The sequence below is a fragment of the Brassica napus genome, chromosome C8 (genome assembly GCF_020379485.1).
Source record: "Brassica napus cultivar Da-Ae chromosome C8, Da-Ae, whole genome shotgun sequence".
Classification (NCBI taxonomy): domain Eukaryota; kingdom Viridiplantae; phylum Streptophyta; class Magnoliopsida; order Brassicales; family Brassicaceae; genus Brassica; species Brassica napus.
The window spans coordinates 5,298,633-5,326,538 of NC_063451.1; the positions used below are offsets into that span (position 1 = coordinate 5,298,633).

Consider the following 27,906-nt stretch of genomic DNA (forward strand, 5'->3'; position numbering starts at 1 on the left):
GTTTGTCAATCATAGAGTTTTAACCGGCTAACTATCTAAAACTACAGAAAATTATTTGGATTTGTCATTTTTTTTGTTGTATGGTTAAGAATCAAATTAAATAAGATGTAAATAATTAAAAATGTATTAAAACTAAATATATATGAAACTAAATTTATGATAAACAGTGTAAAATGGTCCATAATTTGTATTTTTAAATTAAAAACATCACTACTATATAAAAGGGAGACCTACATTTGCAAACAATTATAATAATGTGCTTTTATATTTGTTTTATTAGAGTTTTGGATTAGAGTATTAAACTAATATATCAATACTAATAATTTAAAATTATTATAGAAAATGGTATTACAAATATAAAAACCCCTGCTCAGTAATCTATATTATTAAAAGAGAAGTACCCATTTGAAAATGTTCAACTTCATTAATTAATCTCCATATTTTTTAACTTGTCTTTTTCACTTGCATTTATGAAATATCGTTAAATAAATTTGGACATAATGTAATTTAATCAATCAAAAAAACTCATGAGTTATCTTTACGTGCATAATTATAATAATGGAGATTTTAAAAAACGTGCATCATTAAAATGTTACCTAAAACATGCACCACTAATATATAACATGCATCAATAAAACTAGAATTTGACTCACACAATTGTACGGATATTATTTTCAGTTGAGTAAATTTAAAAATAATTATTTATTCAAAAAATATTTAAGAATGGCTATGTTTTTAAAAATTATATGGTATTATTTGCTAATAACTCATTTGTCATTTGCTAAATTGTTAGAAAGAAAATTTTAGCATAATATAACTCAGTTGTCATTTGCTAAATTTATGGTTTTTATTTATATTTTTTATTATTTAATTATAATATTTTCATTTTATATTTGAAAGATAAATGAATTTTCTTTCAAACGATATTTTTGTAAATGTATTTTTAAAAATAATCAATTTAAATTGTTATTATCATTGAATATACTTATTTTTGACATAATTTAAGTTTTCGTTTACATCAAAACTTATCATATCTTAGGATAATTTTAATTTAAAATGTAATTTTCATATTTTTCAAACAAATTCTAAAATATTTTTTAAATATTTTGTTATAATTTTTTTAAAAAATATTGAGTTGCATTTCAAATAAAAAGGTAAAGATATTAAAAATATTCTAATTAAAATATGTAAAATTTAATATAGTTTTAAGGAAATGGTTAAAATAAAAAATTACACATAAAAAAAATCATGATTTTTGTTAACTGGGCGGATCATTATTTATATGATATCGCACACAAAAGAAAAATTTATGTTTTTACAATTATCTAATTAACTCTGTATACTCATTTTTTAATATATTTTTATATGATATCACACATTCGTAAAAAAATAGATAGTTTAAGATGCAAAAAAAAAATATGTACTTAATAAATATAATTTGAACGAATATTACAAATACATCATTTACTAAAATAAATAATTAAAAACTGAAAATTCATATCCGCGCGCTAGTTTAGACTTTAAAGAGAAGAGGAATCATATTCACAGACACTACAATAGTTAAAGCTACTGATTCCGGTTCAAACTGAGATATATCTAAGACGTTAATGATACGTGATTGTGTGTAATATGAGCATGCTAAAATGGATGATTTAATTAATTTCTCATGTTGAAGCAATTATGGGGTGTTGGCTTTATGCAAAAAAACACTGTTTTTAACCAAGAACAATACTGTCGTTTTCAGCTTTATGAATGTTCAAAAAGTTTATACTTTTAAGCTTTTTATTTCTGCTTTTTGCCCTTTGTTTCTGGGAATTAATTTTGTTTTCTTCTTCTATGACATTGACATATATTTCTCTAATTTAGTATATTGTTTATTATTTTGACGTTTTTATTATATTTCGACTTAAAGAGAATTTTTTATTCTAAAATAAATAACATTTTCAAGTTTATATATAAAATTTATTAATAATTAATGTTATATGACCAGTATTATTATACATTATATTTTATTATTGGTTTAATAGCAGATAGATAAATAATGAATGGTTTTTTAATATAGAAAATATAAAAGTAAAAATAATAAAAAGGAACGTTCAGAAGTAATGTCAACATTATGTAAAATCAGTTATTTAGTATACATTATATTTTATTATTGGTTGAATAATAAATACTAATGATGTTTTATTTAAAAAATGTAAAATATAAATATGTTGTTGTAAAATTAATACGGTTCATAGTTTGTATTTTTAAATACAAAAAAATCAGTACTATCTGAAAGGAAAATCTACCTTAGATTTAAGTATTAAATTAATATATCAATACTAATAATTTTTTGATTCAAAAATGAACTTGTAAATATAAAATACCTCCTAGAAGGGGAGGATCTTTGGAGGTTGATTTGACCATGCTGTTGGGAACATCACTTCCTTAAACAAAAAGAAGAATATTAAAATGATTGGTTAGATCGACCACAAAAAAATAGGTCAGCTAATTGGCTTTTGCGACGAAGGGTACAGCTTGTTGATCGTAGACGATTTCTTACCAAATGACGTTAGCAGGTTTTCTCGTGGGATTATGTATCTACGTGAAGAGTGCAGATGTTAATAACTTAAACGGAATACCAATACTATAGACAAATCGTTATTGCACAATATTGTTTAAAGTAATCTTTGTAGTGTAGGAAACCATCATACGTCAGTTGGGAAAAAAAACTTACACTGAATAGCTTGAATAAACATTATGATTTTAGCTTGAATAGCTTACACTGATTAGGTTGAATAACTTACACTGATTTTTTGCAGAGGGAGAGACGATGGATAAACGTTATGGTTGAGCTTAGAGTCAGAGCTTGAATATATATTTTGATTAACGTTATGGTTTTGTTTCCATATCTTTTGTAATTTGTATTAATGGCAGAATATATGTTATATACTTCTTAGTGAATGCAAGCGGGATTTTAGGCTAGAAGAATATTACTATGGGGCCAGTTAAACTTGGAGAAATCGATTTTGATTTAGACGTGTATAGCTAGAAGTCTATCCAATAATTAACAGCTCGACAAAAACCAATTCATGCATGCATTTGTTTTACTATAAGGCGACTCGTAAAGGATGTATTCCTTATTGTTTGCATGCATTGCAATTTGTTTACGTGTTCTTAGTGAATAATTAACAGGTAGACATAATTAGAAAACCAAACAACTTCAATAAGAAAACAAAACCATAACATGTTTCAATAACGAATTGTCTTAGCAAGAAGAAAAAGTAAAATGGCTAAAGAGAAATGAGAAGACTGTTATTAGAGAAGCAAGCTGACTGGGCAGTCTGTACCAGCCATTGATATAGTAACTTTACTGAATGTGATCTAGCCACTACGCTTGGTACGCTTTGCTTTCTTCTGCTCGTCAATTGCTGAAGTTTGATGATTGTTTGCATAGGAAGATCCACCACTACTGCTCTCAGCTACCTCTGAGATCTCCACTTCAGCTCATGCACGGTTGTTTTGGGTTGTGGATAGAAGAGCAGATGGCGTGTTGAGTGGGGGATTCTTTGGTGGTAAATCTGCTGGTGAGACTATCTTGGTAGCGGTCAAGGACAGTCGGGTAGAAGTGAAGTTGTAGTGAGCCACCTTAATCCTGAATTTCTTTGTCTGGCCTATTGTATCAATAAAACACTGTGGCAGTGGAACTTCAAGCTCAGCCGCATCTCCACCCTTTTCCTAATATAACAGAATACATTTATCAACTTGGTAGACTCTATGATTAAAATAAGTGTCAAGATTATGGAAATTATCATTTATCAACAGAACAACAATTACCTGAACACAAGCGTTGATCAACTCTGTTGCTTTCCTGCCTGTGAGATCTTTCCCAGTATCTCCGAGAATGATGAACGTGCACTGCTCCTCATTATCATAGACAGACAACTCCACCCGATAGCTGGTTAAAAACTAAGTGATTAGTATATACATTGTCGATTGAAAACATATTTGAGAGGAGAAACTTACTTGGCTACTGCAGTAGCATTTTCATTCCCGCATTTTGGACAAAGCAATGTTGTCGGCCCACGGTTTAACTTGGTCTGGCAATCCTTGCAAGCAATGTAATACCACTTAGTGCCAAGCTTTACATCATCAATTGTGGCAATGCCGTCAAAGTAGGCAACCTGAAATCACATCCTAAGGGTTGTTAGAAACTACATTAAGAAAAGTGTTTGATTCTGATAACGGAATGGGATTACCTGAGCAGGCTGACGCTTGAGGAAGGCAGCAATCTCACTTATTGTGAGAGTCTCAGCTTTGACCACCTCAACAGGGTGTTCGCCAAAGAAGTTACAGAAGGGTTTGTGGTCAACCTTGCAAAGAATTTTAAATCAGGCGATCATCAAAGGTGTTAAATACATAATAGACTAATCTATAGGTTGTTTCTAAAAAAAATAAAATACTAACCAGGCCAAGTATTCCTTGGTGGGGTCAACCTCTTCATCCAAAAACACTCTTGAAGAGGACATTGAACCTAGGCACAATTTTCCTGTCAATATAGAAACAGTTAGTAGTAGGTTTATCTAGATGAGTGTGAGTGATCAGGAATTCTTATATTGAGTGTGAGAGATTACCACTGAGGCTCTTAGGATTGACCGTTGTGACCAATAGAACTGTTGGAGTGGCTGCACTTGCGTCAAACTTCAGGCGAAAACTTTCCGCGGCCTCGTCCCATAGATAGACGTTAATCACTGGACCGCTGCAGTTAACAAAGAGTAGATGTTTAATTTAAGTAAGAATCATAAATTAGAAAATGATATTTATGTATTGGTCGAACTACAACAGCTTACTCTTTAAGCTGCAAATGGACCATCACTTTCCGAGAAGCTGAGTCATCATTGGTGCACAAAACCGGACGCTGATGGAGAGCCTGGCCATCAACCAGCTTAAGGTGGCCAACAACATCTACAACAAACAGTTACACGCAATACAAAGTTAACCGCTTGGAATGGTTAAACATGATAAGAAAATATCTAAACTTTACCGTGAAGATCCCCTCTGAGATCGCATTTGGCTTCAAAATCTGAAAAGGAATGGACCCTGAAGCGCTCTGTCAAAATGCCTTCAATGTCTTCTTCAACTTTCGACAGGGCAGAGGCGTGGGAGATGCAAATTACCAGCCTCTGATCATTAACATGGTACATCACCTTGCTGTTGGACGCGTAGAAGTTTGTCAGTGTGTAGATTCTCCCACGCTGGAGCTCTTTCTCATACTGGTTGCGATGGTTCTGACCGATGAACCCCTGAGCCAAAGTTCCCTACAGAACAGAGAAACAATACTGAGTCAGTTGAATAGCTAAAAGTAGAGTGTCTTATTTGAGCAATATATTTTTTGTTATAACCGTTCAATTACAAAGATATAAGGCAACAAAAACAAAATTTCCAGTTTCAGTATTACTCAAAGCCATGTTCTATACTAATCTAATCTATACCACATCACTATCAAGTGATTAATGAGACAGAAAACTCTATATCACAGCATTATCAAGTGATTAATGAGACAGGAAAAGCAATCAAAGATACGCTAATATAATCTCAACCCAATAAATCAAGTGTTTTTTTAGAGTGTTTATTTATAATTAAAAGCGTTTAAGGCTACAGAAACAAACTTTCCAGTTCTAATCTCTATCACGCTATATAATAGGTACATGAACAACAATGAAACATGAAAACAAATCTGGGTTACGCTAATATAATTTCAAATAAATAAATCAAGTTTTTTCCAATAAATCACCCCAATATATACGCTAATCTAATGAGACATGAACACATACCTCCGCATCGATCATAAGCATCTCGATCCCAAGAAGGATGACTGGTCCTCCTTTGACATTCTTGCGAGCATCCCAGAAATGAAGAAGCCTAAACTGCATGGTGGAATCTCCTGGTCCTGGTGAAACATGTCGGAAGAGGAGAGGAGGAGAAGCTTCGCCGGTGCGGATTGCAGTCTCTTTCGCCATGATTAGGGTAGAGATCTAACGATCTGAGGTAAGAGAGATAAGAGTATAAATAGGGATCTAGATAGAAGTCGGAGGGGGGATGTGGAAGGTCCGTAGGGATCTTGAATGGAGGCTTTAAGGGAGAACATTGAAGTTCCAGCCCTTTCATCGGAGGCGTTATGCGGGAAGATTTGGGGGAGACGAAGAGAATCGCCATGCGGGAAGAGAAATGGGGGAGACGACGATTAGAGTTACTGAGAGGATGAGCGATCTTTAGCTTTAGTTTTAGGGAGACGGCGATTAGGGTTAATGGGCTGGGCTGCGAGATTGTTCTTTACCTGGCCCACCGGCAAATCGTAGGGATTTTGTAAGCGACAACGAAGCCCAAACCTTTTATTGCAATTTTAATTCGAAGCCCAGTCCACTAGTGACATGGCAGTTTGATAGGTGGGGATTATTTTGCCCATGTGGCACCCCTTAGAAGCGCCCAAATTAGCCCCTTTTATATAGTAGGATATATATATATATATGTATATATATATATATATGTATTATCATTGTTATTGTGTTTCTCTTAGCTACAAGTGTTTTATCTGCCTCCAAAAGAATATGCACGTAGTGAAGCGCGATGGAAGGGTGGAAACTCTTCACTTGGATAAGATTACTGCGCGACTTAAGAAACTTCTATGGGCTTAGCAGTTACCGCTGTGACATTATCCTCGTAGCTCGTGAAGTTTATGCCCGTGTCTATGACGGAATCACCACGAGTCAAGTTGACGAGTTGGCTGCTGAGACTGCTGCATCCATGGCTTGTAACCATCCTGATTATGCCTCCGTAAGTATATTGATTCTAGTCATTCCTGAAGACAGTTAGAATTCTTGCCCTGATACTTGCATAAATTGTAATGTTTTTTCTTGTTTTTTCAGCTGGCTGCAAGGATTGCTGTCTCAAATCTACACAAGAACACCGAGAAATCATTTTCTGAGACGTGAGTGTCCAGCTTTTAATTTTATTTTATTTTTGTTTGGATTTGGGTGTATCATTGGTTTGAGTTTTTATGTTTTTCAGGGTTGCTTACATGTACAATTATGTCAACGAGGAATCGGGACTGAATGCTTCTCTAATAGCTGAGAATGTATTTTCGATAGTTTCGGAGGTACACTAATAATTAAGCTCTCAGAATGTATTTTTATTTTGTATATTACTGAATTGTTCTTTCGTTTCAATCTCAGAATGCTAAACGTCTGGACAGGGAGATGGTATATGATCGTGATTTTGAGTATGATTACTGTAGAGGATGGATTTGACCACCCCACAAGGCCCGAAGAATAGAAAGGCCTGGCCCGGACTAGGTAGAGCGACGGCTCGATCGGTCGGCTCAAGAGTCAGGTCTCTCGGCTTGACTCTTGAGTGCTTTTAGTCGATCATCGTCGACTGAAGTATATTCGGCTCAGCGGCTGCTCGGACGCCTACGGGCTTTTCGGCCCAGCAGAGGAGGCCCACCAAGATGGCATAAATTAGGTCAAGGACGAAACATCAGGACGACTATATAAGGGAAAGGGGAAACAACGAGAGAAGGATCCGAAATCATTGACTAACACTTGGCGGCTAGATTAGGGTTTTCACCTTTGCTTCATCTCGCCTTTAGTTGTACTTTTCCGGTAGCTCATCGAGCCACCGGCTTCCTCTCTGCCGAATTCTCTTCATTTCTCTTGTAATCGACTGAACGTTTTCTCCGACCATAAATAAGACGTCTTTGTTAAACCCACATCTTCTTTATTACCGTTTTCCAATCAAACAGTTGGCGCCCACCATGGGGCAACTAGCAAAGTAACGTCAGAACTATGGTCGTTAGCAACGACAGTTCTTCGTCAGGCGAGGAGCGCGAAGCTCTCGAGGTGACGCCGGCTCCAGAGGTGACACCTACGCCTACACCAGTAACTCCACTCCCCCCTCCTGCGTCTATGGAAACTATCCTGGCACGCCTCGCCCTACAAGAAGCGGCGCAGAAGGCGGCAGTTGACCAAATCACGGCGATAGCAAAGATCCTTGCTCCTATCGCTGCAAACGCCGAAGCTTCAACGGCGCAGTATCGTCGACACCTGTTCGCCACAGAACGAACCACCAACGTCGCACCTACGCGGGATAACGATAACCAAAGCGCCGGTAACGACATCAACGCGCACACCGCAAGCGAACTAGCTGCGTTGAAACAGTCGGTCCTCGACATCAATTCGAAGTTCCACCAGGTGACGACGTCCGCGCCCCAAATCGAGCATGTACTCGCGGAATCTCTTCGTACACCCTTCACGCAAAAGGTTACCGGCGTGCGGCTCCAGAAGATGGAGAAACTCCGTCTTCCAACCTTCAAAGGTCGCTCTGACCCTTCTACTCACGTCACGTCTTTCAACATAGCGATGCGACGCGCAAACCTGACCGACGAAGACAAAGACGCCGGCTTTTGCCAACTCTTCGTCAAAACACTAGAAGGATCGGCCCTTACTTGGTTCACCGACCTCAGAGAGAACTCCGTCGACTGTTTCCACGACATCTCAACGGCTTTCCTTAAGAATTATATCATGTTCACCAACCATGAAGCGACCGTGTCAGATTTGTGGAACCTCACTCACGCCAGCGGCCAAAGCCTCCGCGACTTCATGGAGAAGTTCAAAGCTATTGTCTCGAAGATTGATATTCCCGACCATATCGCCGTCGAATCTTTGATGAACACCTTGCACGTCGACTACACATTCCATCAGGATCTCTACCGATACCCGACAAAATCTGTCTCCGACGCCATCGCTCGCTCGCACAACTTTATCCGTATGGAAGAAGACACAAGAGCAAAGTTCGCAAAAGAAGCAGCAGCGAAACAGCGACCCGCCCGAACAAACGACACCCGCCCCGAGCCCCGCCAGCACTCCTCCGGTGGAAATACCACTCAGAAGCGAGGCTACGTTAGCTCGGTCGGTGATGAGGAATCTCCAAAATCAGCAGCCATCACGCGAGAGAAAGGCTGGAACCACTGGGATCGAGACTCCGCTCCGAAGCAGTCAAGCTCATCCGAACCAGCGAGTTCAAACTCCGAGGAGCCAAAAAAATGGTGCCTCTACCACAAAAGGGATTCCCATGATACGAAGGAATGCAAGGTCCTCACCGGGCAGTTTTTTGACGGGATCACTAATGGGACAATCCAAATGCCCACCTCTCCTACGACACCGAAAAACACCAAAAGCTGGAGTAAGAACAAGGAGAAGAAGGCACAGAAATCTCAAAAGAACACGGCCCCGAGCGAGGAAAGAGCAAGCCCTGAACGCACTCCGGTCAACAACGTCGGTCCCGCCAACGATTCGTCAGAAGACGAACACCCGCGTCGCCGGTGACGAGTGGAAGTCATACTCTCTCGCCCTTGTGACTCCTCTGATGATGACGTCCCGACAGTGCAACCAGATCTGCGCGATAAATTGGACAGCAAGGATAAGCAGTCGCTTACTCCCTCGACAACAGATAAAGACCTGCACATTCTATTGAAGCGAAAGAGCGCCACGAACGAAAACACAGGAACCGCCGACCTCTGTGCGACCAACTCAAAATGCAACGCCCGGAGAGTCGGTCAAATTGGCGACCTTCGTGACCAGCTCAATTCGAAGGCCGACGACCTGCGAATCCAACTCAACCGTTCGAAAGGGTCCGATCTGCGACGACGTCTCGAATCAAAAAAGAAACAGCCTGCACAAACTCCTAAATTCGAGAACACAACTGACGATTTGAGGAAGCAACTCGAATCAATGCGAGCTACCCGAGCCCCACACATTAGCGTCATAATGGGCGGATCACCACCTTGCGGTGACTCGGTTCGAGCCGTCAAAGATTACAAACGTCAAGCAACCACCTCTAAGAAGTGGCCTTCTCCAGTCGAAAATGATCACCAGATCACTTTTTCGGCACTAGACACCAAGGGCGTCCACATGCCACATAACGATCCTCTCCTCGTCGACCTTGACATCGGCGAATGTCTAGTCGTAAAAGTCCTTATTGATACCGGCAGCTCAGTCGATCTCATCTTTCGCGACACACTCGACAAAATGGGAGTTGATTTAAGGGATATGAAGCCTTCCTCTCGCACGCTCACCGGCTTCAACGGAGCCTCGGAGCAAATGATCGGGACAATTCGCCTTCCAGTATACGCAGGTGGTATAACCCGCACCGTCAAGTTCTCCGTCATCCGCGCCAAAGCACCCTATAATGCCATACTCGGAACACCATGGCTGCATTCCATGAAAGCCGTCCCTTCGACTTATCATCAATGCGTCAAGTTTCCCGGAAAAGACGGCAAAACACAGACGATTCGGGGATATCAACAAGCCGCGAGAGAACTACTGATCGGAACTGTAAAGATGCAGCAACAAGCTTCCCTTGTCAACTCCATCAGTAAACCACTCCACAAGATATACCCCCAGAAGGAGGAAGTTCGCGAAGTCGCAATTGATGAGTCCGACCCGACGAAAATCATCCGAGTTGGCGTCTACCTGTCCGACGACATATGTTCAAGGATCATCTCTTTCATCAAAGACAACACCTCGACGTTCACCTGGAAGACTTCCGACATGAAGGGGATCGACCCCGCAGTTACCTCCCATGAACTGCACGTCGACCCGACGTTCAAACCCATCCGACAGAAGAGACGAAAACTCGGTCCAAAACGATCTAAAGCCGTAAACGAAGAAGTTGACAGGCTCCTCGACGCGGGTTTCATTACCGAAGTCCGATACCCCGAATGGTTGGCTAACCCGATTGTCGTCAAAAAGAAAAACGGCAAATGGCGCATATGCGTCGACTTCACGGACCTCAACAAGGCGTGCCCAAAGGACAGTTACCGACTCCCTCATATCGATCGTCTCGTCGAATCAACTGCTGGTAACGAACACCTAACCTTCATGGACGCTTTCTCGGGATACAACAAGATCTTGATGCATCCCAACGATCGCGAGAAGACAGCATTCATCACCGACAGAGGGACCTACTGCTACAAGGTGATGCCCTTCGGGCTAAAGAACGCCGGCGCGACTTATCAGCGACTCGTCAACCGAATGTTCGCTGATCAGCTTGGCAACACCATGGAAGTGTACATCAACGATATGTTAGTCAAATCGCTCAAGGCCAACGATCACCTAAACAACTTACGCGACTGCTTCAAGATCTTGAACGACTACGGGATGAAGCTCAACCCGGCCAAGTGTACCTTCGGTGTCACTTCGGGAGAATTCCTCGGCTACATTGTCACTCAACGAGGAATCAAGGCTAACCCCAAGCAGATCTTGGCGATCCTCGACCTTCCAAGCCCAAAGAACAGCCGGGAAGTACAGCGACTAACCGGACGCATAGCAGCTCTCAACAGGTTCATCTCGCGATCAACCGATAAGTGTCTTCCCTTCTACGAGCTACTAAGGGGCAATAAGAGGTTCGCCTGGGACGAAAAGTGCGAGGAGGCGTTCAATAAACTCAAGCATTACCTCACAACCCCCCAGTACTATCGAAGCCAGAAGCCGGCGACACATCGTCTTGGACGAGTTTGAGATAGCCGTCACATCCTCCGCCGTCAGCGGCGTGCTCATTCGAGAAGATCGGGGAGAACAGAAACCAATCTTTTACACCAGTAAAAGAATGACCCAGCCGGAGACGAGATACCCAACACTCGAAAAGATGGTCTTAGCTGTCGTCACCTCGGCCAGGAAACTGCGACCCTACTTTCAGTCGCACACGATTGAAGTACTGTCCAACCAACCACTCCGAACGGTTATGCAGAATACTAACCAGTCAGGACGGTTGACTAAATGGGCGATGGAGCTGAGCGAACATGACATCGTGTACAAGAATCGCACAGCAGCAAAGTCACAGGTCCTTGCCGACTTCTTGATCTAGTTAACACCAGATCTGGAGCAAGACCTCATCCTACCAAGTGTAAACTGGATCCTACACGTCGACGGTTCATCCACGAGTAAAGGGTCGGGAGCAGGAGTGCAACTGCAATCACCAACAGGAGAACTCATCCGTCAGTCATTCAGTTTTGGTTTTGCGGCGTCAAACAACGAAGCTGAGTACGAATCCCTCATCGCAGGGCTCCGTCTCGCCAAGGCAGTGAAAGCCAAGAGTCAGCGCTTACTGCGACTCTCAACTTGTCGTAAGCCAGTACCTCGGCGATTACGACGTCCGCAACGAAAGGATGGACGCCTACCTCAAACTCGTCCAAGACCTCACGCGAGACTTCGAGTTCTTCGAACTCACGAAGGTTCCTCGCGGAGAAAATGTCTGTGCCGACGCCCTCGCTGCTCTAGGAAGCAAGTTACACAATCAAGTCAAGAGGACAATCCCAATCCATAAAATCGAGAAACCGAGCATCAACACGAAGGCAGAGAAGACTGCGATTGCAGCAGCGATTAGCGAAGCGATGGACATCGACGAAGCAGAACCTCCTTCGCAAGATGATCAGCCAACAGATTGGCGCAAGGAACTCATCGATTACCTCGCTGAAGGTTTATTGCCCACCGAGAAATGGGACGCACGGCGACTAAAGCGACGTAGCGCACACTATGTTGTCATGTACGGGGAACTACACCGATGGACCGCGACGAAGGTGCTACTCAAATGTATCTCCGGCGAAGAAACGAGACTAGTCATGGCCGAAACACATGAAGGAGCAGCAGGAAATCACTCGGGCGGACGAGCTCTCGCATTAGAAGTAAAGAATCTCGGATTCTACTGGCCAACCATGAACGCCGACTGCGAGACATACGTGCGCAAGTGCGACAAATGCCAGCGTCACGCTTCCACCATACACAGCCCAACGGAGTTCCTTCATACCCTAACCGCTCCATACCCATTCATGCGATGGGGAATGGACATCACCAAAAGAAGTTCATCCTGGTCCTCACAGATTACTTCACCAAGTGGGTTGAAGCCGAAGCCTATGCCAGCATCACCGACAAGGAGGTGCAAAACATCGTCTGGAAGAACATAATCTGCCGACACGGGCTCCCATACGAGATCATCACAGACAACGGTTCACAATTCATCTCGCATCATTTCAAGGGATTCTGCGACAGATGGCGAATTCGACTCAACATGTCGACCCCGAGAAACCCGCAAAGTAACGGCCAAGCCGAGTCGACGAACAAGACCATCATCGACGGTCTGAAGAAACGGCTCGACTTAAAGAAAGGTTGCTGGGCAGATGAACTAGACGGTGTCCTATGGTCCCACAAGACAACTCCTCGCGGAACGACGAAGGCTACATCCTTCTCGATGGCCTACGGCATCGAGGCAATGGCTCCCGCAGAAGTGAATGTGACGAGTTTGCGCCGATCGCGAATGCCACAAAACGTCGAACTCAACCGCGACATGCTGCTCGACGCACTCGACGACATCGAGGAAAAGCGCGACCAAGCACTACTCCGTATCCAGAATTACCAGCATCAAATCGAGAGCTACTACAACAAAAAGGTCAAATCGCGTCCCCTCGAAATGGGCAATCTTGTCTTAAGAAAGGTCTTCGAAAATACTAAGGAGTGGAAAGCCGGCAAGCTTGGAGCCAACTGGGAAGGACCATACAAGATAGTCGAAGTCATCAAACCAGGAGTATACCGCCTCGAGACTTCAACAGGCGAAGCAGTACCGAGAGCTTGGAACTCCAAACATCTCCGCCTCTTCCATCCTTAGTCAAGACGAACGCCTTACCGAGTAAATGCGCCACTAAGGCCACTTTTACTCGCTTTTAAAAAAAAAAAAAAAAAAAAAAAAAAACCGAGTAAATGCACCTCAAAGGCCACTTTTACTCACAATCTAAGAACTACGAATGGCTTGATTCCCGCAAAGGGATACGTAGGCAGCCCAAAAAAAAAGGGTCTAGCCGAAAAAAAAAAAAAAAAAAACAACGAAAAACCCCCTCCTCGAGGAATCGATCTCCGAAACAGATGATCGCTTAAGCGATGCCTACACGAGCAGGCCTCGGCTTCTCGTACAAGTGTATTGGTACTCGCATCCCACGTTGGATATGTCCTGATCAGACACGTATTCACGGGAGTCGCCCGTGTTGCGATTTAAACCAACACGGCCGAGACAATGACTCTAACTCATCCTATAATTTACTAAAGTAAGGTCTGGCCCACCGAACGCTTAGAAATTACGATTGGGATCGACTTGGAACCATCAACGTCAAAGATTCACAATAAAGAATAAAGCTTAAATGACAAACGATCGCAAGTCGAGGAAAACAACCGAGAGAAAGTCATGACGATCGAGTTATAATCATGCATCTAATAGACATGCATAACATCGAGACAACGGATCCGTCCAAAAATTAAAACACGCCTAAGTCCTAGATAAAGTTGATAATCTGATAGAAATATACTAAAGGCAAGAAGTCGAAAAGACGGAAATTCAAAGGAAAAGTACAACAGAATAAAAGCCTCAGAAGGCAAAAGTCTAAAAGATAACAACACAAGTCCTCTGGGACTGAAAGGAAACAACATACAAGAGAAGCTAGTCCTCCCAGTCGCTTTCACGATCGTTGAGGGCGGAGAGCTCCGAAGCCTTGACGCTCGACTCATGAGCAGCCGGAGAAACATGCACTTCGTCTGATCTCGGGACGATCTCTGGATCAGCTTCTTCTAGCGCCTCGACGTTCTCTCCTTCATTGCCTCGACGGGATCCCTCAGCTGAAGTTTCCGAGAGAACGAGGACGGGAGCGTCATCTTCAGCAGCACGGTTTCCTCGATTAGGCATTTCTCTCCCAAGCGCAGCCAAAGGACCTTCGAGAAGAGGCGTCGGGTCTTCACGTCGCTCTTCGGTCGGATGAGTAGGTGGAACGTGAAGACTCGCTATGGTCTCCGGATCGATCAATCCGGTGTTGAACCCATACGGATCGAGACTCGCCAAGATTCGAGCATCCACAAACTGAGAGTCCAATACAAGAGGAGAAAGTGTGAGATCTCCCTCGGGTATCTCGCCCACCTTGAGCTTCTCGGCTTCCTGCTCGTATTTCTTTTCTTGCTCGGCGAATATCTCGATAGTGGCTTGCGAGATGTCGCTCCCAGCCCTCTTTAAGGCCTCAAGGCATTTCCTGGTTCCGAAGGCTTGGCTATGAAGCAACCGGGCCTCCTCGTATGGACCTCGTCGCTCTTCTCGGGAGCGAATCTTAGCGAAGCGACGATTAGCTTTCGCGGCCATCTCGGCCTCAACTCTTCCTCTTTCCCTCGTCACTTCCAGGATTCTGGAATCTCTAAGGCGCCTCATCTCTCTTTCATGGGATGCAGCGAGTGAAGCCTTCTCACTTTCAAGCTCGGCGTTCTTTCGCTCAAGCTCACGGACGACTCCTTGGGATGCCTCTAACTCAGCTTTGAGCTCGTCCCTTCGAGCAATAGTGCGAGTAACTAACCCGTTAAGTCTCCCGACATCGGCCCTCGACGCATTCAGCTGACGAGCAGAAGCTTCTTCCTTTTCAGCGAACTCCTTCTTAGCCAGCTCGAGTTCCTTCAAAGCTCCCTTCAGGGCAGTATCGTATTTATCGATCACAATATTCATCGCGCTATCCCCCTGAACATGCGAAGCGACGAAAACCATAAGAGACTGACGCTAAAAGAATGAAGCAAGAAAAAGATAAAGGGGAACCGAATTATTTACCAACAGTTTGGCCCTCGCAGCCTCCTCGTACTCGCCCCCGAAGATGAGGTCCTTCACAGCAGGCAGGGGTTTCGCCCTTCCCCTTAATTGACGAAGGAGTTCCCCGCATTTCTCCGGAACGTACGCCAAAATAGCTGGTCCCTCGTAATGAAAGTCAACCTTATCGGGAAAGCTAACTCCGGGAACCGTCCTCAGGACGGCGTCACCGCGAGAAGAGGTACCAATTTGGCGGCCCCGTTATTAGGACGAGCCGGAACCCTTTCGCAAGGAGATATTGGAGCGGGAGATCGCGCCTCACTGCCAACTTCATCGCCGCGCCCCCTTATCAGAAGTGGCGACCCCTCAGACTCCTCTTCGGGATCGCCCGAGTGGGCAGCGCCGAGGGAAGCCTCGGTTCCTCTTCTTCGACGGCTTCCTCCTCGTCGTCTTTTTCTCCTGAGGTCTCACCTTCGAGAACCTCTTCTTCAGATCGAAGTTCTTCTTCCTGAACATCTCCCTCCCCTATTTCAGTTGGTTCCTCGGGATTCTCCGACTCTTCGTCAGCGGACTTCTTCTTTGTCCTTCTCTTCTTCTTCTTCTTCTGGGGCTCACCAGAAGGAGGAGCGACGCTCGTCTCCTCAACGCTCCCATTGACTCCCGAGCCACCTCTCTTCCTTTTCCTACCCTTCCCCGCATTTTTAGAATCAGAAGGGGGGACCTCATCAACGCGAGGAACCGCCGTCGAGGGCCCTTCCCCGCTAGTCAGCCCCAGCTGGGCAGCTAGCATCGCGCTTAAGTCAGGAAGAGTTCCCATCCTCTTTGCCTCGAAAACTTGTTTCTGGATGTCCCTCGGGAAGATGTCTAGTCGCTTAGTGCGAATAGGAAGAACGGTCGAAAGATCAGATCTCCACTCTCCTGAAAACATAAGGCAGAAAAGGTCAGGAAGCGACAAATAAACCTTGCGATCGAAAGAATAATCAGAAGTGGCGAGAGAACGCACGTCGAGCGATCCGGTTTTTAAGTTCACAAATCTTCTCGACGGTGATCTCGGACCAACGATAGATTCGAAGCAAGGCGACGGCTCAAACGCTCTTCAGGAAATCTTCGGGATAGACCGGAGACGTAGGATGGCCAACTGCGAACAAAATAAAAAGAAAGTTTCGTTAAGAGCGACAAAGTCAGACGTAGCTCGCGACAAGATATTCTACCACAAGAACGGTTCCATAGGACCCGATAATCCTCTTGAGGAGGCTCCTCGAAAGCCGAGTCATCGGATTTGAGGAAAAAATAGGAACGCTGCCAATTCTGCGTCTTGTTTGGATGACCAGCGCACACATTGCAGTTTGGTCGCATCTTCACCGAGTAGGTTCCGTCTTTCATGTCGGTTATCGAGGTCATCTCCTCGAACGACCTGACGCTCATCGGCATATCAATCTGCTCCGCCAGAATTGATAAGGTGAAGGCTAATCGTAGCGAGCCGTTCAGTAACTGACTAATCGCAAGATCTCGCCGCTTAGCGTACGCGGAGATCAGTCGCGGGATGGGGAACCAACAGCGAGTGTCATCCTGGAAATAGGACTCGTATACCGTTTGGTACCTGATCGGAGGAGACCAAGGCCTCTGCTCCTTCGTAGGAATGAGGAAGGTCACGCCTGTAGCGTTCTTGGCCCGAAGAACCCTCTTCACGCTCCTCGGGGTCGACTTAGTCTCGTCCACACCGTCCCAATCTTGACCAGCCACGAAAGCAGGGCGCAATAAGTCAGGATGTAGTCGTGGAAGCTCCTCGAAAATCCCTTCGGGATAGAAGGTCGTCGGAAACAACTCAGCTTCAGAATCGTCGTCTTCCGAAGGATCGTCTTCCACTGCGCGAGCTCTCAAGGTAATAGAGTCAACGGGCACCGCCCCGCTCTGTCCATCTCTCGCACACTCCGTCGCGTCCCTTACAGCGACATTCTCACTTCCTTCTCTCGCAAGCCTCGTCGCATCTGCGACTAAAAGCCTCTGGGAGCGAGACAAATTGACTGTATCCATCATCGCCGTATGATGAGCCGATTCGAGGTCCCCGATGCAACCGCCGTCAGGATTCCTAGCCGGAGCCGACGTCGCCGCAACTGATTTCCCCTTCTGCTGCCTCGAGAGTCTCTGAACTGACGACATGGTGGAGCAAGACGGCGAAGAACGCGTCGAAAGAAGGATATAACACTTAGAGAGATAAGGAAAGGAGAGAGAAAGTACCTTTGATCGCGGAGGAAAACTTGAAGAAATGAGAGGGGATCTGCGTATTTATAAGGAAAAGAGAGGGGGGGGGGGGAACTCGAGGCGCTATCATTAGGTCTATTCGGGCCTAAACGGGCCTCGAAATCCACCCTAAAAATCCAGCGGACCCTCGCGACGATTCCGCTTCTCGACATGTTATGAAAGGAAGAGAAGGGGGGAAACTCGAGGCGTCATCATTAAATTCAAACGGGCCCATTTGGGCCTCGAAACTCTCCCAAATGTCCAGCGGACCCTCGCGACGGTTCAGCTTCTCGCCTAAATCAGACGTCGGTCATCTTAAAATCAGAATAAACCAACGGTTAATCTAGACATGTCAGTCGGGACCTGAATATCCGCGACTAATCGGCCTCAAGCGGAAATATTCCAGAACCTTCCCTGCGACACAACGACCAAAAGGAGCGATAAAGCCTCTACTGCTCGCCTCCGAGAGAACGACGCTGTGCGACTCATCGACCAACCGCTCCAACCTTCCGACAGGCCTTCTATTCCCTCAAACCTTCAAACCTTAGAATCCATCACGAGCCAGAAAGCAGTTCGCTCACTAATGGACTGGGGGGGGGGGGGGGACTTACTGTAGAGGATGGATTTGACCACCCCACAAGGCCCGAAGAATAGAAAGGCCTGGCCCGGACTAGGTAGAGCGACGGCTCGATCGGTCGGCTCAAGAGTCAGGTCTCTCGGCTTGACTCTTGAGTACTTTTAGTCGATCATCGTCGACTGAAGTATATTCGGCTCAGCGGCTGCTCGGACGCCTACGGGCTTTTCGGCCCAGCAGTGGAGGCCCACCAAGATGGCGTAAATTAGGTCAAGGACGAAACATCAGGACGACTATATAAGGGAAAGGGGAAACAACTAGAGAAGGATCCGAAATCATTGACTAACACTTGGCGGCTAGATTAGGGTTTTCACCTTTGCTTCATCTCGCCGTTAGTTGTACTTTTCCGGTAGCTCATCGAGCCACCGGCTTCCTCTCTGTCGCATTCTCTTCATTTCTCTTGTAACCGACTGAACGTTTTCTCCGACCATAAATAAGACGTCTTTGTTAAACCCACATCTTCTTTATTACCGTTTTCCGATCAAACAATTACTTTGAATTTAAGATGCTTGAGAGATCGTACCTCTTGAAAGTCCAAGGGAAAGTCGTTGAAAGGCCTCAGCACATGTTGATGAGGGTTGCTGTTGGCATCCATTTGGGAGAGATTGAGTCTGCAATCAAAACTTACCATTTGATGTCTCAGAGATTGTTCACTCATGCATCTCCTGCTCTCTTAAACGCAGGCTCGCCAAGGCCTCAAGTAAAAATACCTATATATATCTAGAGCTTTATTGTTCTTCAATGTTTTATAGCTCATCTTCTATTGAATTGTGCAGTTGAGCAGCTCCTTTCTTATCTGCATGAAAGATGATAGCATCGAGGGCATATACAATACAGTCAAAGAGTGTGCTGTTCTACGCACATCTGCAGGCAGTATCGGTGTTTCTTTTCATAACATCCGTGGCATAAAGGGAATCTCTCCAATGCTGGATGTTTTCAAAGCTACTTCTCGTTTTCTTGATCAAGGAGGAGGAGGTAAGAGGAATTGTACATCTTACCTTTCCTCATCTTCAGTCTTCATCTCATGTATATTGTTGCACTAGGTGAAGGAGGCTTTACAGTATACCTGGAGCCATGGCATGCTGATATCTCTGAGTTTCTAGACCACGGAAAGGTACCAAGATAATTAACCATGTTATCCTCAGATGTGGTTTGCCTGCTTCCATATACACTTTTTTTTAATACAGGAGGATCACAGGGCTAGAGACTTTTTTTATGCCCTCAGGGTTCCAGATCTTTTTATGTAGAGAGTCCATGGGGATGGGCAGTGGTCTCTGTTTTGTTCTAGTGAAGCTCCAGGTCTGGCAGATTGCTGGGGATCGGAATTTGAGAGACTGTACACAAAGTATGAAAGAGAGGTAAGTCCCTTTTTCATACACTTATATGCTCTGCTTCTTATGTTTCTCCATGTCTTTAGGGAAAGGCAAAGAAGGTCTTTAAGGCGTTTAAGCTTTGGAATGAAATCATGACATCCCAGCTAGAAACAGGAATGCCATACATGCTTTTCAAGGTAAGTAACATATATTAGTCATATAGCCACTGGTTCATAATATTTCAATTTTAGGATTCATGCAACAGAAAAAGCAATCAGCAAAATCTTGGTACCATAACCTCCTCCGGCTTATGCGGTGGAGTTATTCAATACAGCAGTCCAACAGAAACAGCTGTGTGCAATCTTGCATCGATTGTTTTGCCAAGATTTGTTAGGGATAAAGTGAGTTAGAAGAAATTGGTTGCGGGTTCTCTAAGTTTCCTTTTATTATTATTCACTCAGGATAGTAGCTCTAACTAACATTCTTTTTGCTCACAACAGGATGTTCCAATGGACTCTCATCCATCTGAGCTTGCCGGCAGCCTAGGCTCAAAGAATCGTTACTTTGATTTTCACAGCTTAGCCAAGGTCAGACAGATGCTAACCTTCCTTTTGCTTCATTTGACCTAAAATCAGATTCTCAACTGATCTTTGACCTAATATCCCTAACAAATGTTTTTTGTGTGGCCAGGTAACTGCTAGTGTTACTAATGATCTCGATAAGATAATAGACGCAAATTACTATCCTCTAGAGAGTGCAAAAACTTCGAACATGCGTCATAGGCCTATTGGTATTGATGTACAAGGTCTTGCAGACGTCTTTATCCTCCTTGGAATGCCATTTGATTCTCCAGAGGTAACCTCCTCTGCTCTAATGATCAACGTTTTTTGTTTTATCTGTTCTGTTCTAAGCACAGTTTAAGTTGTTTCTCAGGCCCTACAACTGAATACGGATATATTTGAAACCATATACTACCATGCTCTCAAAGCATCCTCAGAGCTTTCTGCAAGAGATGGCACGTATGAGACATATAAACGAAGTCCCATGAGCAAGGTATGCATGTAATCTCGTAATTATTTACTTACCGTCATAATGTCTGATTGTGGATAGCGTGTGGGGGATTCTTCAACCTGACATGTGGAATGCGACTCCGTCAGACCGTTGGGACTGGGATTTTCTTAGGGATATGATATCAAAGAATGGAGTGAGGAACTCTCTTTTGGTATCATTGGCTGGGAACAACAAAGGTTTGGAGCCTTGTGCATCAAACATCAACAACGGAGGGTTAAGGTTTGTATATTAAAATCATATGACCTGGTAAGTACATTTTTGTAACTGTTTAATCATTCTGTGTCTTTGGCTTGCTCAGTTGTGAATTCACAATCGTGAACAGACATCTTCTTCACGATTTAACTAAAATAGGACTTTGGACTCCCAAAATGAAAAAGGTTCTCATTAATGAGAATGGTTCTATAGGAAATATCTCTGACATACCTGATGACCTGAAAGCACTTTACAGGTATAATGCTTAGTTTTTTTATTTTATTTTTGTCATATTCCTAAAGTCTGAGATTTCGCTTCGTTCCATCCTGCAATTCAACTCAGAACTGCTTGGGAAGTTAAGAAAAGAACATTGGTCAAGATGGCTGCTGGTCGTGGAGGCTATGTAGATCAAAGTCAAAGCTTTAACATTCACGTGGATGAACCGAGCCGCCTCAAAGTCACTGACTTACACTTCTACACTTGGTTTCAGGTTTGAATTTTTGACTGAATTTCAAAAGGGTAGTATATTGTCTATCATTTTTTTATCTCACTGTGTTTTTGTGAATTTTTACCAACAGGGTTTAAAAGTCGGGATGCAGCACCTGCTATTACGTGCTACAAAGACACAGGGGCTTTCGCTTACCTAGTCCGTCTATGTTATATTTGGTTACTTTTTCCCGAAAGCTTTTTTATTTGGATTACTGGTTACATTTCTCATTTGCTTGTAAGGCTTAGTGGTTCATTTTAGACTTCTGTTTTTGTCAAAATCTTAGTTCCAACAGTTAGTATAGTTAGTACATCTTTAGGATGGTTTACATGGAATCCGTACGCATAAAGCCAACACACTCACCAAAACCCACGAAACATTATTATAACCCTTCATCCAGAGGACCAAGCTGTGGTAGGACAGTTTGCTAATGTCATGAAGACCATCAGGCAAAAGTAGGCCTCTTGTTACCCTTGTTTAGATGTTTCTTATTCTGCTCAGTTGTGTGTGTTGCTATCTCCATTTAGGTTCCCACAATGAGAGAATTTATAAAATATTTATGTTACGAATTTTGTTTTTATAATATGTAACAAAGCTTATCAAACCAATTATTTTGAAAGAAATCGAGTCATAAAACTGGTGGAACTATAGAACAGACTCATAGCCAAAACGATGGACTCAAACCATTTTTTTTATTATATGATTTTAATACAGCACTAAATGTAATTCTAATTCAATTTGAACTAATATAATACAGATTAATGTTGTTACTGCATATTGATTATCCATACAAAAAATCATGAAGAATTATAAATTGTGCATCACTCAAATATTAAATATTAAGGTCGGTCCGTGCGGAATGTGATGTATTTTATTGTTTGAGTTTATATTTTATTTTGTAAGTAATTTTTATTAGTTTTGAGGTTTCATTGAGATACCAGTACTACATATGTGTTTATGATAAAAAAAAAAAAAGTGTTTAATATACGTTTTTTTATATAGACCTTATTTTCTGAGGGTATTATATATTTTGTTTAGGTAGATTTTTCATTTTGTTGGTTGAAAATTTATGAGACCTAGTTATGATATTTGTCTAACATATGCATGTATATGTCGTCCAGTACTCATTTTGTTTTCATAATAAATTCTTTAAGTGTTATTTAGGATTCCTATTATTTGTTGAGAAAAAAATTCTCTCAAGTTACAAAAAGATAGAAAAAGCACTTCGCTCGTTAATTTATTTTCATCTTTGGTTCGTGTATATATATATATAGCTTACTTGGAAACATCACCAAATGTAATTCGACAAAATCTGTGACGTCTTTGCATTTTTCAGGACTCGGTGAAATGTAATCTAACTAAATTACATTGGCCGATGGCTTTTCAAGATTGTTTCCTCCATTTGTTTCAACCACTCTCCAGTTCTTGGAAGCATCTTTCACTCAAAGCTAGTATATAATTTGGAAAGTATTAGTATACAAACAAAATTGGAAAAAATTGACATATTAATTGCAGCAAAATTAAATTTCACTAAGCAAAGTATCAAAAGAAAAGAACATGAGCTTGGTGTCAAGAAGGTTGCTAACACATTTCAAATATAAAGTTTCTTTATATCTTAACGTTGACAGCATTTGTTTAGGATGGAATAAAAATAATGAATGCAAATACTACATTTGAGCTTCTTAGACTTTCCAATATTTTGACTTGCGCTTATTGAAAGATTGTAACTATTATTAATAGTATATTTCTTATGTAGCAATAACAATATGCAAATCAAATACTTTCAAATGCCAAGAAAGATATCCTGATGTAGAGTGACCTTGATATATACATATATTTTTCTTAATTGGCTAACTTCTAGATTTCAAATCCAAGCTATACTAAACTGTCCAAAATCATCCCCTCGTTAGAAATACCAACCTGCATCACATGGCTTCGATCTTTACCCTTTGATAAAGCTTCCAGCTTTTTGTTGTTCAAAATTAAAAGAGCATAAGATGGTAACCTAGAGGTCAATGCTAATGCTGCCGTTTCCAGATTTCTATGGCTGCTTGTCCCAGAGGTAAATGTTAATGGTGTCTTTCTTTGACTCTGAATCTGAAGCAAACCGAAAGAAAAAACTTTAAGTAAAGTAGATGACACAGATTAGCAAATAGATATTATGTAGGACGAATAAATTTGAATTAGCGTTCCTATTAAGCGTTAAGCTTCTATTTTTTTTTTAACCAAAAAAAAAGCTTCTATTTTTTTTTAACTTGGTTGCATTTTTACCAAGTGTTTACTGTCTTAAATAGTCTTATAGTCACCACATGTTTGAGTTCTCGATGTACAACACCTTGGAGATGACAAAATACAACCACATTCAATATTTGTATCATAACAGTCTTTGCATCCTCCCTTGTGTACTTCCCGCCTCTGCACATAAAAAATCATACGTCTGATGTGTACTGTCCTCTTACCTTGATATTTGGAAATTATCCAAATATATTTATTATTCATTAGTTTCAATTGATAATTACCTTTTATTTGTATTTTCCATATTTTAATAGTTTTCCTATTTTAATTAAGATTAGGGTTTTTTAGATTTAATTTTTTTATTATAAATAGACATTCAAGCCTAAAGTTGTATTCAGTTTTGATTTGATTAATAAAGAGCTTTGACTTTTGGGAGAATAGTATTCTCTATCCGTTGTATTGATTTGATTAGATTCATCAATCAAGAAACAGGTCCCAAGCGAGGATTCCCTAGAATCCCTTGGTTGAGCTGGCAGGTCCCAAGCGAGGATTCCCTAGAATCTCTTGGTTGAGCTGTTTATCGTTGCTTTCACTCCATCAGGTGGTATCAGAGCCAGGTTCTTTGGTTTCTTAATCGAAGAACGATTCTGGATGTCATGTTGACTAGCAGTTGCAATCTCTATCCTTTCCTTTTGTTGAGAGAGAATACCATGAGATCTATCGAGAGATCTATGGTGATCCAATCTACGACGTTTATGAAGATGATGAGATCTACAAAAAGATTTGTGGAGATCCAATCTATGATGTTTATAAAGAAAACGATTTTGATAATTTAGTCCGTGCAAAAATAGGACGAAATCTTGTTTATGCAAAAGACTTCAAGCATAATCAGGCTCGTGCAATATTCGTGCAGAAACAATTCTATGAAGAATTCGGCTCGTGCAAGATTTATGCAGATTCGACTTGTGAAGATTTTGTGCAGCATCCAATGCAGCATCCAAGGACGAATCTTTTTTGGCCGGCGAGACCTGATGCAGCAAGATATTTGAAAATTATCCAAATATCTTTATTATTCATTAGTTTCAATTGATAATTACCTTTTATTTGTATTTTCCATATTTTAATAGTTTTCCTATTTTAATTAAGATTAGGGTTTTCTAGATTTAAGCTTTTATTATAAATAGACATTCAAACCTAAAGTTGTATTCAGTTTTGATTTGATTAATAAAGAGCTTTGGCTTTTGGGAGAATAATATTCTCTATCCCTTGTATTGATTTGATTAGATTCATCAATCAAGAAGCAGGTCCCAAGCGAGGATTCCCTAGAATCCTTTGGTTGAGCTGGCAGGTCCCAAGCGTGGTTCCATAACCCCTTGGTTGAGCTGTTTATCGTTGCTTCCGCTCCATCAGTTCTCGATGTACAACACCTTGGAGATGACAAAATGCAACCACATTCAATATTTGTATCATAACAGTCTTTGCATCCTCCCTTGTGTACTTCCCGCCTCTGCACATAATATACACCACCAAGTTCAGTATATAACAAAAAAAATCATACGTCTGATGTGTACTGTCCTCTTACCTTGAAAATATTCTATCCTAAATCTCTCCTTCTTCACATAGCCTAAAACAACAAACCACTTGTTTAAGACTCACAACAAACCACTTGTTTAAGACTCTCCAAGGAAGTCTGAGCTACAAGAGAGATTACTCCATCACAATATAGACATGATGATCTTCATATGCATCATCGAAATGAGGAGATTATCATGACCAGCCAAAATTTTCAATATCTTCACTTCTCTCCTCACATTTTCAATGGCAGTAGCCATCGCAATCTACACAATAAATTACAAACAGATCAACTTCTCTCCTAACAGATCTCATAACTACTACAGAACCAGAAGACATCAAATCAGATAATGCACTAACCTTTGCTTTGTGAATAACATTAACAGCAACTTGTTATCACCTTTTGATGCAGCGTAGCATCCTATTTCTATTGAGCTTTGGTTTTATAGTTTACTTTTATTCTTGTTCTAGATAAACATTAGTATTCTTAATATTTAGAAAGATAATGATTAAAGACTTTAGGATAAAAGGTTAGATCGAAATCCTTAAAGACATTGATCTTTTCTTATAGGTATAAATAGTGAGCTCTTGATTTGTAAGAGTCATAACTTTGATTATTGATTTATAAAACTTAGAGCTTTGTGTTAAACAACTTTTGATTCCTTATTTCTGGTCATTCTTTGAGAATTTAACAAATCGTAAGAAGATTAAGATAACAGGCATTCTCAGAATTCAACGTTAACTTCGCATTATTGGTTACTACGGTTACTTCCGCTCCGTTAGTTGGTATCTGAATCCAGGAGCTTTAATTTTTAATTACGGCTCGATCCAAGGTCATCTCATACGATGTGACACACTGTAATTCTACAAACTTCATAATATCGCAAGCTATAACAACTGCCGTTGATGGCGTACTAGCAAAATATGTAAGAATATTTTATATTTTATATGACCTATGTATCTATTAGTTTAATATAAAGTTCAAGTTCATATTATTGTTTTAGATTCTAATATAAAAGACGATACCGTGATGGATCGGTTTCGATTAAGAATTAAAATCCGGGTGTATTGATAACCCTCCTACTTTACCTTATGTTTAAATATGTCTTTAATCTCATAATCATATATATATGTTAAAGGTAATGATAATGGAATACATTACCATTATTAATATTAATATATATATATATCAGTATACGTACGTTGTGGTACCGTTAATATAACGAATGGTTGTGATGAAGTCTTAGAGAGTTGTGTTGGTTAAGACTCATGTCTCTTTGACTAATATAAAACACAACACTCGTTCATCATTTTCTTCTTCACGTAAGACGAGAGTCTTTCTAAAAGATACACAAGAAAAATACTGATTATTGAAGGAGAGATTAAAGGAAGGTTTGGGGTTTCTTGTCCATCAAGGAAACCACCAAAGAAAGAAGGTTAAAGAGGAGAACATCAATTGGTGGGATTGCATCCAAGCATGGATCAAGGTTAGTGTTCCTACCTTCTTTAGAATCATGTTAGGATTGAATTAAGTGAAATCTAAATTAGGTCTTGGTCTTGAAATAGATTAACATGTGGTATCAGAGCCTATGTAGATTAGATTAATTCATCTGGAAATTTGTTTTGAGTTAAATGTTAACGGAAGTTACGAAACAAACCAAGTGCGTGCATGAAGTTTGTAAAAAAAAAAAAAAAATTTATTTACCTTCATGCGTTTATGAACATGTACGGATCAAACCGTTTTAATGTGTGTTCATAAGCCGTGTCTAACGACACCGTAATTGGATCAAGCGTATGTTCTTGATTGCCGTTGCGTTAAAATTCTGGAATGCATTAGAAAGTCGCGTCGGTTCGTAAATGTTTAGAAGTAACTAACGTAAAATGCATGATTAAGTAAATCTGGAATATTGTTAATTCATGAAGTTTACATTTTCGGTAATAACCGTAAAGGAATTGCACTCATAATATTAACGTTTGGCATCATGCGCTGAAAAATATCTGGATTATTAATTAAGTCATTCATGAATGAGAGTAGATTCGTAATTAAACCGTTACGTGTTGTTGCATGCATGAAAGAGTGCTTTCTGTTATTTATTAACATTTGATAGCATACGCATGACTGTTAAGTAATTCTGTCTAGTATGCATAAACAGAAATCATTTATCAAAGTAAATGCATATTTGAATTAATAAAGTTGTTATTTTATTAAATTAAAATAAATAGTTAAAAAAAAAAATGCTTCCGCTGCATTTTAATGATCAAATAATTGTGTTATGAAATATTAACACAATTTAAGTAGTTTTCCCTTAGATATTTTAAGTTTATATGTATATAATATGATAGTCACCAAAGTGACCTTGCTATATGACATATAGATATTAAAAATAATTATAAAGTTTATAATTGATCAAGATTAAGGATGCTAAATGACATAAAACTTTGATTGATCAATTAAATTATTATTTATATTCTAGGAGATCACCCAAAGGTGGATCATTGAATATAATTAATAATAAAAAAATAAT

The 27,906-nt window shown here is 41.2% G+C and overlaps 1 protein-coding gene and 1 pseudogene across 1 annotated transcript; one reads left to right on the forward strand and one right to left on the reverse strand.

Moving 5' to 3' along the window:
- Nucleotides 1-1,387: 1,387 nt before the first annotated feature.
- On the forward strand, nucleotides 1,388-21,734 carry LOC111198432 (annotated as a pseudogene).
- LOC106454210 lies at nucleotides 3,490-6,002 on the reverse strand. Its single transcript, XM_013896367.2, has 9 exons — nucleotides 5,817-6,002; nucleotides 5,027-5,300; nucleotides 4,833-4,947; nucleotides 4,617-4,741; nucleotides 4,446-4,531; nucleotides 4,242-4,355; nucleotides 4,009-4,166; nucleotides 3,820-3,940; nucleotides 3,490-3,720 (listed from the first exon to the last, which is right to left on the reverse strand). Exons 1-9 carry the CDS (start codon nucleotides 6,000-6,002, stop codon nucleotides 3,490-3,492), a joined length of 1,410 nt encoding a protein of 469 aa, XP_013751821.2.
- Nucleotides 21,735-27,906: the final 6,172 nt, after the last annotated feature.

What these genes read in the sequence shown, in the direction of transcription:
- LOC106454210 (XM_013896367.2), bottom strand. Translation starts at nt 6,002, where the DNA reads ATGGCGAAAGAGACTGCAATCCGCACCGGCGAAGCTTCTCCTCCTCTC. An exon ending in TCAAGCGTCAGCCTGCTCAG is followed by an intron (nt 4,167 to 4,241) that starts GTAATCCCATTC and finishes ATGTGATTTCAG; the next exon opens with GTTGCCTACTTTGACGGCAT. An exon ending in AATGCTACTGCAGTAGCCAA is followed by an intron (nt 3,941 to 4,008) that starts GTAAGTTTCTCC and finishes GTTTTTAACCAG; the next exon opens with CTATCGGGTGGAGTTGTCTG.